The sequence below is a fragment of the Brugia malayi genome (genome assembly GCF_000002995.4).
Source record: "Brugia malayi strain FR3 genome assembly, contig: Bm_v4_Chr1_scaffold_001, whole genome shotgun sequence".
Lineage (NCBI taxonomy): Eukaryota > Metazoa > Nematoda > Chromadorea > Rhabditida > Onchocercidae > Brugia > Brugia malayi.
In genome coordinates, this window is record NW_025062475.1 from 7,439,505 (window position 1) to 7,452,914 (window position 13,410).

The 13,410-nt window shown below is 31.9% G+C and overlaps 4 protein-coding genes across 6 annotated transcripts; 1 reads left to right on the plus strand and 3 right to left on the minus strand.

The window, feature by feature from the left end:
- Positions 1-849: 849 nt before the first annotated feature.
- On the minus strand, positions 850-2,490 carry Bm10684 (Uncharacterized protein; the record flags this gene model as incomplete). The annotated part of the gene is made up of 5 exons (XM_001900322.2): positions 850-949; positions 1,110-1,213; positions 1,542-1,670; positions 2,041-2,151; positions 2,401-2,490. The coding sequence occupies 5 exons, from the start codon at positions 2,488-2,490 to the stop codon at positions 850-852; spliced, it is 534 nt and encodes a 177-aa protein (XP_001900357.1).
- Positions 2,491-3,579: 1,089 nt separating this feature from the next.
- On the minus strand, positions 3,580-6,352 carry Bm1771 (Uncharacterized protein; the record flags this gene model as incomplete). Its single annotated transcript, XM_001900321.1, has 5 exons — positions 3,580-3,720; positions 4,289-4,477; positions 4,841-4,984; positions 5,880-6,008; positions 6,332-6,352. 5 exons carry the CDS (start codon positions 6,350-6,352, stop codon positions 3,580-3,582), a joined length of 624 nt encoding a protein of 207 aa, XP_001900356.1.
- Positions 6,353-8,390: 2,038 nt separating this feature from the next.
- Positions 8,391-10,556, plus strand: Bm1777 (Uncharacterized protein; the record flags this gene model as incomplete). Of its 2 annotated transcripts, XM_043076945.1 has the most annotated exons (4): positions 8,391-8,577; positions 8,917-9,077; positions 9,317-9,446; positions 10,471-10,556. In XM_043076945.1, the coding sequence occupies 4 exons, from the start codon at positions 8,391-8,393 to the stop codon at positions 10,554-10,556; spliced, it is 564 nt and encodes a 187-aa protein (XP_042932879.1). The 2 variants fall into 2 exon arrangements, with proteins under 2 accessions (XP_042932879.1, XP_042932880.1); XM_043076946.1 differs by lacking the exon at positions 8,391-8,577 and having other exon boundaries at positions 8,973-9,077.
- Positions 10,557-11,446: 890 nt separating this feature from the next.
- Positions 11,447-12,827, minus strand: Bm10685 (Uncharacterized protein; the record flags this gene model as incomplete). Of its 2 annotated transcripts, none has more annotated exons than XM_043076947.1 (5): positions 11,447-11,602; positions 11,694-11,810; positions 12,060-12,164; positions 12,322-12,443; positions 12,680-12,827. In XM_043076947.1, 5 exons carry the CDS (start codon positions 12,825-12,827, stop codon positions 11,447-11,449), a joined length of 648 nt encoding a protein of 215 aa, XP_042932881.1. The 2 variants fall into 2 exon arrangements, with proteins under 2 accessions (XP_042932881.1, XP_001900354.2); XM_001900319.2 differs by having other exon boundaries at positions 12,060-12,197.
- Positions 12,828-13,410: the final 583 nt, after the last annotated feature.

The following is a 13,410-nucleotide window of genomic DNA, read 5'->3' on the forward strand; positions in this document are numbered from 1 at the left end:
TACAGAAAATTTATCACTTCATATATCTGGGATAGGGTATCGTGAAACGGGCTCTGATTCAAGTGGTTTGTAAAACCCAATAGAGAATAAAATTTTGCAGAGAAGATTAGAAGACAGTTGTAGAGTAGGAGTGAATACCACATGCTGTCCAGAAAAACTAAGACAAATGTTGTGACTCTTATGTAGCATGAACTTATAACAAGGCGTACAATTTGCAATAAGGAGTGGACTTGTCGTGAGGATCAGCTAAGTAAAGTGCTGTTAACTTCGTCAACAGTGCGAAGGAAATCAGCTAGACAAAGAACTGTTAATCATTCAGATCCCAAATCTACGCTTTGCTAAAAAAACTTGACAAATTCCAAAAGCTTTACTAAGAAAACTATAACAATAAAAATGAGCTCAGCTATATAGAAGTTGGGTTTTCTACTTGAGGAACTTCCAAATTGAAACATCATTTGTGGAGTTTTATTTTATTTTTTTTTTTTTCAGACCTGAAGTGCTATCAACTTGAATTAATAGCTTAATCACTGAAATAAGCTCATTTAATTCTTTAGTGTCAGCACCACTAACTGAATTCACTGTTAATCTAAGAGGTTATAGGATGAAAGAATAGATATTAAGGTCTTTTCCATCCAATTCAAATAGTCAGTCATGAGTCTTCTTTTAAAACGTATAAGCGATACTATTAAAAAGTATAACTTATAATAGGGAATGAGCAAAATTCTTCCTGAAATGTGCAAATGATATTGAACACAATAGTAAAACATTTATGCATGCCAAACCTTCATTTGCGGCAGAATTAATAAAGCAATCAAAAACTGATAAATGGTTTCTATTTTAAAACAGAAATCAATGTTTTCGAAGGCGAGGTTTTTTCTCCACCACTTCTATTGATTCTATTTTTGGCTCGGGTGAAGCATCCGATTTTTCCACTTTCATGAGACGGAGTCTGAAATAAATGACGAATCTAGTCAAAACTGCACTTGAGATCTAAACAGTTGAGGCCATGTAACACAACTTTATGATAAACATGAACTACGTTATTGAAATCATATATGTCATGAACTAACTGAATTTCCGAAATACATAAAAACAGATGAGCAGCTAACCGGTATTGTTCCTCACGTTGTCGTATGCGGTCCCGGCGCTTGACCAGCTTTTCTTGTTTTTCATATTTCTCATGTCGTTTCAGATAAGCTTCATCGGTACAGACCTACAAAAACTAAATATTAATGGGCAACGAGTAGATCTACAAATTCATCTACAAGAAACTCCATTACTTTAGGAAGAATACTGAATAAGTAACATCGTACCAGATATCTATCCGCCTACTTTTATCGTTAAAACAGTCAAATCATTTTCCATATACCTTATAAAAAGCTTTGCCAATATCTTTGAATATTTTCTTGACATAAAGAAGCTATCATTCACTCCATGCAGATAATTTGTACAATTTAATGGAGAACAATCTTTACTCACAATTTATCACCCAAAGTTTTTACCTACTGAAACATTTCATATCCCTGAGATAAAAGACAAACTTCTATGTTATGACGTGGAGTAGCTCTGAGCGGCTCCAGATCGTGCACTTTTCGAAATCCTGGACACTCTACACGAGAATTTTCGCTAGGTTGTGAAGGCTTCCTCACTAACTCGCTGTATCCCTTTTCCTTCAAACATTTGGAAGTGAGAGAACGTCGACCGTTCATGTGGTCTGGCTCTTACTTGTTAACAGCAATGAAGGACTTATAATGTTGAACTATTTGACCCAGTAAAAGGGATTTGTCGATCATATTTATGCTAATTTATCCAACATTACTATGAGATAGAAAAAGAACAATTTTTTTCAGACCTACATCCTTTTACTTAGAAATGGATTCAGACTAAGATAACAGCCAACATATCTTTAAACCAACAGATTAAGATGTAACATGACCTATATAATTCAAGCTTCCAATTCAGTAATTTCATTGGTGACAATTTTCATTATGCTTGGAATAATAGTAAGTCATATTACCAAGAAGTCGAGGTATGACTGACCTGTTGAAGAACAACTCGGTACGCATTGTTTCCCACTAGTAAAGGTACACGTGCTAATGTTCTGCGAGCAATATAGGCATGAGCGTGATAGAATTCATCATACTCATCATTCTGCAGATAGAATTTGATCAGTAAGAGAAGGCAATGCTAAAGCATTATGATAACATGTGATCTGGAAATCTCACTCTAAAACTCCGTTGAATTATTGAAACCTTATAACTTCGAGACGTACTCCTTCTTTAACAATTGTAAAAACTATAATTACTTAATTTATGACAAAATAAGCATATCTACTTACTTGTTAAATGCATCTACGTCACTAACACATCCCACTATAAATCCTTTAGAATATGAACTTACAATACGTACTGCAGCAGCTCGAGTAGTGGCACGATCAGGATTGTTATGCAATGTATTTAATGATATGGCAATCCGCAAAGGTTTTCCCATACTCCCTACGGTACATCACATTTCTAATCCGAAGTGTTCTTCAAACAATTTTAAACAGCAATATGAAAGAATAGAAAGCAGTAGAATACGAATCAGTTAGTGTTGGATTTTCTCATTTTATTCATTTCACTACTATTTTTTCACATGCTGTGTACAGTTCCATAGATTTTTCGACAATTACTACAAGTGTTGCATCTTTAGTCTGTCTAAACATCTTTTACTGAGAGGTAAAGTAAACCAGCGATTTTCGTTCTAGCTCTAAAATTCTAATAGTTAAATAATGAAGAACACTGGAGCTCTACCATAATTTCCTGGATTCATCATTTTTTTTCCTTCTATTCATCCTAATCTATACAGAAAAGCCAGGAAGAATATTAGTTATGCCTCTTTCCACCATGTATTTGAAATTCGTGAGCTGTGAACAGAAATTGATATACAACAAAGACTGAGAGGGACCAATCCTTAATATATGTATTTCAATAATTCAATCCAAAATGAAATAAAACTAGAAGAAAGCAAACTACTACCCTAAATGAGGACTGCAACATCACACAGCACTAACATTCATTAATGTGAACTAACATCCCGCATGAACTATTCGTTGTTGTGAATCACCTTAACAAAATTCGTCCTTTAGCAGATCTATGAGCTATCTGAACCCGGGAAAGCAATAAATGGCATAAGAGATGAAGATATGGCACGCACGGTAAGATATTTCGTGATAATTCACTTGGGAATAGATATACACTCTGAATTGAGCAAGATGTATATGAGAATTAATTTATCAATCCGTCTCATTTAATTAGATGTAAAGTGTGTTGTACAAAATTTGCTCTAACTCGAAATGAAATACTTGTGCTCCAACTACAAATTATTTATAGTAGACAATCATTTAATGCTATTTCAAAAGGTTTATCATCATGAAATTACAATAGTAAACTTGCATATATGAAAAAGACGCATATATGAAATGAAATTCGCTGGCGTCAACGCTTTGTTCCAGCGAATCATTTCAATTGACTTTATAAAATTTATGTCTTCGAGGACCTGATAACGTTGATAGGTCGTGATACAAATATTGGTCACTTATTATTTAGATTCTTTTGTCCAATCAAATGGTTCCCACAGACGTTTCAGTTCGATAGTATTCGCTCGTTGCTCTTCCATAATTAAATTTTCATTCATTCTCCATACCCTTCTTTCCAGATTCATCATACCACCGATTATTTCCTCAAATAGAAGCATATATTCCGATTGTGTAAAATGAGTTTTTGCGAACATAATGCACTGTTTGTAATTCAGCAATGTTGTTAACGAAATGTTTCCTAGATCATCCAAAAACTCCCACATCATTCCTTCTGATTTCAAAATATTTTTTTACAACTCGAGTGGTTCCAATTGCTTTAGGTAATCGGGAAATCTCTTTCAAGTAAACTAGAATCTGGACTATACTCAATGGCTAAATGCCATTTAAGAAAGAAGAGAAAAAATGGATGAAAGAAGAGAGGGGAAATTTAAGAATATACGCTGTTTATTAAATTTTCATTTCCAGCTTTTCGTAAAAGACATTTCCAAATCCTAGATCGATGGATAACACTTTCTTACCAATAAATGTCTCCTTTGACTTTAACATGAATTTTACCTGCATTTAAATTAACTTAAACACACGATTTCCCTTGAATGCAAATGGATGCATATTTGAGGAATTCCTACGTTAAAATAAAATCCTCACTAGAAGTTTTCATCTAGATAGAGATCCCTTTCTTTCTCCTTATTATAATAGTAATCAAAAACGCACATGGGCAAAATTCTGCGGAAATCGATTTTCATTTTCAATAACATGCGCATAACCCGGTTGCAAACCAAAATCGACAGCAAAATATGAGAATCCTTTGGGAATAACTTTTCGAACATTTCCACCTCGTTTACTAAGATCCAGCAATTTCTTATTATCGACCCATTCACTCTCACTATCATCGATCGCTTTCTGAATTGATTTTAAATATCAATAAAGAGACGGGTTTTCGAAAATGTAGTCTTATTTACATACAATTATTAGAAGACTGTTCTAAATGCCCAAACATATTTTAACTTCACTCCTAATCAAAACAAATAATCGAATAGAGTAGCTATGTCCAGGAAAGCACTCATTACAGAATTCCTACAAATAACATATTTAGAAATATTAGTGTTTGAATCTAACAGAGAATGTCTCTAATTTCGTCGGAATGACTTTTACCACCTGCATGTTAATCACATATTAAATGACTAATAAATGTTTAATAATGCCACTGTACGAAAGATTGGTTAAAAAAACATGAATACTTAATATTTTAATTAACGAAAAAACCTTGAAATAAACAGGTGCCACTTCACCAATTTTGCTCGGTACCGCAATACATTCAATATACATGTGCTTACGGTGTTTCACATTTTTGGCTGTTTCAACGAATAAACAATCCATTTCTTTTGCTTGCCACATTGAAACTAAAGCCTGTATAGCGATTTATTATTTTTATTGGTGAAAGAAAAATATGACAATGGATGCTTTATACAATTGCTAATTTGTTACCTTCCAATAGTTATCTCTTTTTGATATGAAAGTTGGACTATGGAATTCTGCACTATCTTGTTCCACCCAGAATTCCGGATTATTTTTAGAACTCAGAACTTTTTATTTTTAATATAGAGTTTTGCACTATCTCTAGAAAGTCTCTTTTCAAAACAAAATACTGGACTATGTAAGGTTCTGTGCTATCTTTTAATATACCATACTGTATTCTCTCTCTAATGAAACATTTAAAACTATCGATTCCGGGATTCCTTTTTTCAGTGTAGAATTCTGGAAATTTTAGTAGTCTAACCATACAAAGGATATTTCAATGCGTTATGATTTAAATCTGCAATGGCAAAACATGTGCCCAGAGAAAATTTTTCCTTAACATAAAACAACGTTATATTTTATTTGATTTTTTTTAAAAACTATTTTTTAAGCAAACTTTACCACATAATTCCGATATAAAAATACATATTTTTATGAAACTAAAGAAAAGAAAAAAACTGAAAGAAAAACATTTGCTGCAAATCTCAAATTACGCTTGGAAAGCAAAAGCAATTCATTCAAGCTTGCTAAAATTGTTTTCAGATCTTGGAGCTAAGACGAAAATTTAATTAACCTTGATAAATGTTCTTTATTTGTTTATCCCTTCTTACACTAAGACAATCGTTTTAGTGTTAGTAGCTTAACACTGTTACAGTGGTTCACACTGTTACACTTAATGATCAGTCTTCCGTATCTCTCCAGCAAGCCTATTTCATTCAAATGAAAATGCCAATGCGAACAAATATGATTGGAAGAATACAAAAAGAAAATATCAAATGGGGCATACTCTTTTAAATTTCCATATCTCTTCATAAACATCTTCGTCAAGCGTCACAGTTGAAGAATAATGAGCAGTGGGAACAATCAAACAGTGTTCTTTTATCAACGGTCGCCATGGAACAGATGAAAGATAGGCCTAAATTATATAATGTTAACAAAAACCTGTACCGTTTAAATCTTTTTCACTACTTGAAAAAATTTTTTAATGAAATCTCGGAAAGAATTTCTCTGGAAATTGAATCATTTTCTTTACAAAACTATTTCTGTCAGTTTTTTAGTTTTGAGCTACAAGTATCATTGATTTCAGTTTTAAAATATTGAGATTATTAATATTATTTTTCAAACTGGTGAAATATTTTTGGTTAAGAATAGTGTCTAAAATATAAGTATTTAAATACAGTCATGATTATTTTTTGCTATTTTTACATGCTATAAAGTTTTAGGCAAAAAAGAACATACCTTCTTTCCACATGTCACCATACAATGCTTTCGAAAACATACTGCCTCGATACAAAACTGACAAGAATCAAGAGTTTGCTCATAAATTTTGTTCTCTGAAAAAAATTTTTTTTTGATCAATCTGAAAATAAAGCAGTTAATAGTGGGTAGTAGCCACATCGTTTGTCCAATATAACTTTCTTCGAAAGTTCAACTTAAATCCTTTTCTATCAGTTATTGTACTATTGCTGCTACTAATAAAGGAATTATTATCAGTTATTGTACTATTACTGCTACTAATAAAGGAATTATTATACTCCTCTGTCATCCCAAATATTTACATCTACATTCAATGAATCTTCCTGAGATCAACAACCTCTTCCAAAATAATAAATTATCAAATCTTCCATGACATTCTTAGCACAGATATCTGAGTTCCATTGAAAAATCGTAATTCTAATCTGAAGTTCATTTGCGACAACAGCCTTCTGTTATTTAAAATATCCAAATCCAAATGTAAAAACCCAAACTTAACGTTGAAATTAGTCATACTTAAGATAAAAATGCCTCATCAAAACTCGTCAATTAAAGAAATAAGGCTGTTTAGCTTTTTTAAAAATAATGCAAAACTATCCGATCAATATGACTTCAACTTTCTACTCAAAATTTTCATACCTAACACCATATCTACTCAAAGACGTATGATCATTGTGATTATTCCTGTTGAAATAATTCAGTGGTGGGACGAGATGAGCATTACGAAAGCATTGTAATTTGCATGCTATGTCTATTTTAGATAGCCAACTAAGCAAATATTTTGCATTAGTTGATGAAGAAATTGTGACTAATCAGGCATCCCCAGAATAAATCATTCTGTTGTCAACAACTAATGACCGGATAAATAAGTAAATGGCACTCATTCTGTCACCCTCTCCCTCCAAAACATAGTACATACCATTCTGTCCTTATCATGAAGGCCTCTAACTAATGTGATGAACAAAAACAAGATAATCTTATTTCTTTCCAAAAAAATTATATGTTCTTCAATTTTGTTTGACATTATATGTCAAATGTGGGTTGAAATTTAATAAATTTAGCAGTAATTAGCAGAAACTTGTAGGAATCACCGGAAATTTGCTAGAAAAATTCAAAAAAATTATCCTAATTTTCACTTCACTTTCTCACATCTTTCTTACAGCATTACACATAGGCTAATGTCCATACCCATTAAATGCATTTCTAAAGATGAGGATAGGAAAAATTTTTATCAAAAATGTAAACACTTTACAACTTCAATAGTATCATAACTAAACTCTTCACATTATCGCTACTATCATTTATTATAATTTATCTTTCTTGTAACCGCTAATGTTATCAGTACTGTCATTAAAAAAAAAAAAAAATTATTTCTCAAAATCCACTAAAATATGATAATAAAGGTAAAAGTTGCAACTTTCAGCACAGAAGCACAAAAAACACAAAAAAGTAATGGCAAGTATTAGTGAGATATCTGATAACGAACTCTGTGTGATTGTTTAATGATCTTTTATAAGGTTGACAGAAAATCCCGTAGAATGGATTCAGTTAGCGCCATCTCAGCTCATGAAAATTTGTTCTTAACATTATTACTGGTACATTCATTATTATCGGTAGCTACCAATTCAATTATTTCAAAATCGATACAGTTAAAAGTTAGCCACGCTCCCTAGCGCAAAAACTTTCCTAATGTCTTCTTGAGACATTGAGAGCAGACGAGTGCTACGTACTACACATAAATATGTAAACTCAGCGACAGTTTTGAACGAGTGCAACTGAAAGGAGAGAAGGAGGGAAGAATAGGGAAAAATGAAAATAGTTCATGATGAGAGATCATAGCATGAAAAATTGACATGAAAGAAAAGGAATGGGAAAGACGATCACGGTCACCAATATCAATATTGTTATTTTCATCACCATTAAAATTGACATCATCTGTAGTAATATAGCGAAAAGAACGTTTGTTGAGAAGTGGAATTTATGGCAGTAGCGGTCCGTTCTATTAGTTCCTGAATTTGACATTCAATTCTCATTAACCGAGAAAATGTTGTGGCGGCACTGCACAGCTACCGGTAGACATCCAATTCGGCCTCATCAGAACTTAGTCCTGTTTTTGATTGCTGGCATTCCGGTATTTACTTGGGCTACCACCGAATGGTTTGGCGATTCAAGAGCATACATGAATACTATTCGATCACCGCCATTTCATGATGTTATTTATGATATTCCCGGTTAGTCACCTAGCTCTGTAGGTAATTAAAGACCATTCTAATAAGGACTGTGAGAATTAACTGGAATCAATTAGAAAAATCAGAAATCAGAAGTTAGTCCTATTTTTGATTATTTAATTGCAACACAGTCTCATGTGCCCCTCGTCCAATAAAATACAACACTGAGACATATAGTTAATTATTTGTTTTCAAATGTTTGTTTCCAATGTCCTTCATTTTATTTCTAAATTACAAGATTAAAGTTCCATATAATCTTATAATTTCCTGAATTTTTGATAGAGGATATTTTCGAACTTACGGATCTAAAGTTCAGCAGGGATAAAATGTTCTTGATTGCAGAATGTCCAGATGGACTGGAAAGTGAAGCAATACCGGAATATGCATATTTCGGACCAATGATCACATCCATCGGTGTCTTGAAGCATGTGGAATGTTTGGATAACTGCATCAAACATTCGAAATGTGTTGCAGTTAATTTCTTCGCACCTATGGCGTTTCAGGCAAGCTCCAGCAGTAAATTCTTCAAGTTTACATAAAATAAAGCAGTCGAGATTCAAAAAATCTACTGACTTGTTTTCGCAGATAAGTCATTAATTTCAAAATGAACAATCATAAATAACTTACTTATATTCGCAAGTTTTCAAATACAAAAATTGGATGTGATTGGTGATTTTTTTTCTTTTTTTTTTTTCATCTTTTTATTAATCACGTTTTAGCCAACAGCAAGGAAATTTTTTAGAGGAATGGTTTTTGTGAATTGTTAAGTGAATCTCAGCTGGATAATCCCAAACTCATGCGACCATATAAACAAGCTGCTTATTTTGAAAATATTCAGTGTCGAGCAGGGAATGATATTGTTGATGACGTTGGTAAGTTAATTAATTTAATATTAGGATTAGGAAACTGATACAGAGTAAAAGAATATCGGAAAACAAAAAATCACGTCAAAATTTTATCCTTTGGTTTCAACTAATGTAAAAGGAAAAACATGGTATAGTAGAGATGTGATTAAGACATCAGGAATCTAGAACAGTATTTCATCCAGGCTCATTCATCTTAATCTTCCCAAATATTCTTCTTCTTCCAGACATTAACCAATTGGTTAAGTTGTCGAAATTTAAACGAAAAGATGAATGGAGTAGAGGATCTCCGACCTAATAAACTAATGATTAAGAAATAATGATGATTAATTCCATCCCTCTAGCCTGTTCAGCTAGTATTGCTGATATTTTACAATAAGATATTCAAACCAAGATAAAAAAAGGAGCAAAAAAGAGAGATAAAGAGATCTTCTGATCACAATCTTCCAATTCATTTGAAGAAATTTGATTTTAAAAAATGTTCAGAAGTCACAACAATACCTTATGAAAAATAGCCAAAACCCCTGCAGCAGCCAATGATTCGCTATAAAAAATCCTTAACTTTAATTACGGAATTCTATCTTCACAAAGCACCATTAATTAATTTCTAATATCAATCTGCAGTAATGCAGAAAATACACCTCTTAACAGATAAAAGCTGATATCCATGAACACTGTTAACTTGTTTTTCTGGATTTGGTAAGAGGTTAATCATATTAGACAGTTAATTGACGGGTGATGAATAAATGGGCAATTTCGAAAACAATCTGTTTTATTAGACTTAATTTAATTAATTAAAATAAATCATGTGTACTACAATTTTTTTTATTTATTTATAAAAAGATAATCTTTTGCAGAGTGCTCTATACATTATTAGAAGTATGAAGTTTATCGTAGCTTATTGAAAGTTGAAGTTTATATAAATCTTCTCTTTAACATTATTCAGTTTACGTTAAATTATTTTAACTCAAACTCAAATTCAGCAAAATGACAGGCATAAAATAAATTGAAAAAATATCTCGCTAAACTATAGAAGAAAACCAGTCGGAAAGACCGAAGGATGATTCGATAACAATTCTAAAGAAATTGTCAGAACAAGTGGACCAATATCGACAATGATGCTAAACGTTAGAATCAAGGATTACGGTGACGTTAAGGAGGCAAAATTGAGAATTTCGAAATATCCAAACTTTCTCGATGAAAGGATATATTTTTATGTGTATTAACATGTTCGCCAGATCTATGAATTTTACCATAAAAATAATTGATCAAAGCTACTGCTTTTCTAAACTAATATGAATCTTACCATTCTTAATATCCATAGTTTAAAAATATCGAATCAAGATACATTTTCAGACTCCATAAAGTGCACTATTTTGTTTCTAACATAAAAATTTACAAGAGATAATAAGACGTAGTTCTTCTTTCTAAATGCATATAAAATTAATTTTTTAACCTTATTCTGTTCACTTAAATGCCTTCAACACTGTAGTTAGAAAAAAACTTAAGCTTTTAACACCAAATTCGCACTTAAAATACACGAAACTGGTGTTTCTGTACTAGTAACAAAAATAGCTTTCCGGTCCTTTTTCATTCAGGTACTCATCCATAGCGTTTTCTTCTCTCCCTCTCCTAGATCCTGATTCCGCCCAATTTCTTTTGTCATAGCTAATAGCTGTGGAGATTTAAGCGCCTTCATCTACGGATTTTGCATATTCATATTAGTTATAATTTATGCCTATTATCTCTATTACAACATACTGATGATTATCTGTCCAAAATCTTCACTGAAACATTTCATTTCACAAATAGTACATCAACTGTGAAACTGTGAAATCTATATCAAAATATGTTGAACACTGTGAAATCTATTTAAAAATATATTTTTAAGAATAATAATCGTTGTAAAAGAACATATGTTCTGCTTAAATGAATCAATCGGTGCAGTTCAACGATGGGAAATAATAATTACAAAGGCGTTGAGTCATCATCAATAATATTCGTAGATTCTATAATACTAGAGAAAAAGCAAAAATAAGCTTACCTCTTATTAGACTGTTTCGGTTCCTCTTTTGCTCTTTCTCTTCTCCCATCCGTGATCGCTTTATGCTCATCACTGCATCATCAATGACCCACTCTTCTTCCATTCGATGTTTCGCTGCGGCCTGCATATTAAAAAAGAAGCATAAAAATTATCATTTATACACAAATCCAATAGAAAATGAGTAGTATCAAAATTCGTTAATTAGGATTGACCTTAAAGGCGTTAAAAATATGACCAGCAGATGTTGTTTCTTTTTCTTCAGCTACCATATCATGGATACTTTGATCGGCATGATAAGTTGCTGCAATTTTGCCACGACTTTTTAAATCCTGAATGTATATTGTATGTTAATGTCTTATCAAATATCATTTTCAGTTCAACTGTAAAATTGTCGACAAAAAAAAAAAAAAGAGAACATAGCCAACAAATTACCTACATTTACTATTTGTATAAGTTAAAAAGCATGATGAAATCGCTGATATAAAAACTAATTTTTACTTATGTCACCTAAAAATATAAGTCAATTCATCGAATTTTTATCTATTTTATTAATCTATTAAAAAAAGTTGAAAGACAACCTTTCTTTTTAGTTTCATAGTAATAGGTATCCGCACATCACCTCCATCAGTTCTAAAGAGTATTTTAGAAGTCGAAGAATGGTCTGGTCCATCTTCTGTTAAAGCCTGCAACTGTTTCTCCAACTTTTCTACCAGAGACTGCAAAATTTTTAGATGTTTCGCTGAATAATGACCAATTTCCTAAGTTCTGGAGATTGCGGAGATATTATATTTGCCTGAAATTGTTCTTGTGTAAAAACAATGCGTTTTTAAAAGAACATACTACTTTTCCTTGTAGCTTCGCTTTTAATATCTTTGCACCAAGTTTATTGCGCTGTTCTAATCCAGTTTTTTCTTCCCTTATTTCGCCAGCATTTGGATCGTTCTCCATTTTTACATTACTTTCTAAATATTAATGAAATTACAGAAAAAAAAAAATATTTATAATACTCTTAATACAAAAAAAAAAAAAAAACGATTTTGCATTCTGAACGCAGAATGCAAATTCCACAAAGAAGCTACTTATTTCATGCTCCATACCAATACTGCAAAAATTTTGGAGTTCTTGGGAAAATTTTTTTAAACTAGGAAGGCAAAAATCAATATTTGACTTTAAATTAATAACGATTAAGGATCAATACTTCTCTGCACGCTTCCAGTAACAAAATCTTTGCCAGCGGCATAACTGCCTAATTTCCGAGCGAACTTCGGATCAACTGGTCTCGCTTTAACTAAGCGAGATTTATCTTCACTATCGTTATAATCGACAGGTTTCAGAAAGCACGACATCTATAAAAAAAGCAACATGAAATCAGTCTTTTAGTTCGTAAATACAAATCAAATGATCAGCACGTTACACGAAAAGTAATCAATCAACAAACACCAAGATAACAAAGCAATATCGAAATTAGTTAATGTGAAACAAATCATAGCGAATAATTGATATTGCATGTATTTTTAAGAGTTCCAATGCATAATTATTTCAGTAAAGATCATAAGACTTACGCTACAGCACATACTTTTAATTAAATCTAAACATAATAAATGTTTTCTGCACTTGATGCCAATTGCAAAATAAAATAAAATTTGTAATATCAGATTTAAAATAAAATCAAATTCAATTTATCAATTGATTTATACGATTCCTCAACAAAATATAAGTAAAGGGGAAGTTAATAAGAAAAACTGAAGCATCCTATTCTCGTTTGTTCCTTGGCATATTTTATGTGGTAACTGAGTAAAACAGAGAGGAGTAGTGAATTCCCTTTGTTAACTTATAATCATGCAAATGATAAAACTATTAAATTATTTAACCTATAAATCATAAAATCTCTTCTTGGATCTTCTTTATGCTACTTACTTTTGGACTGAA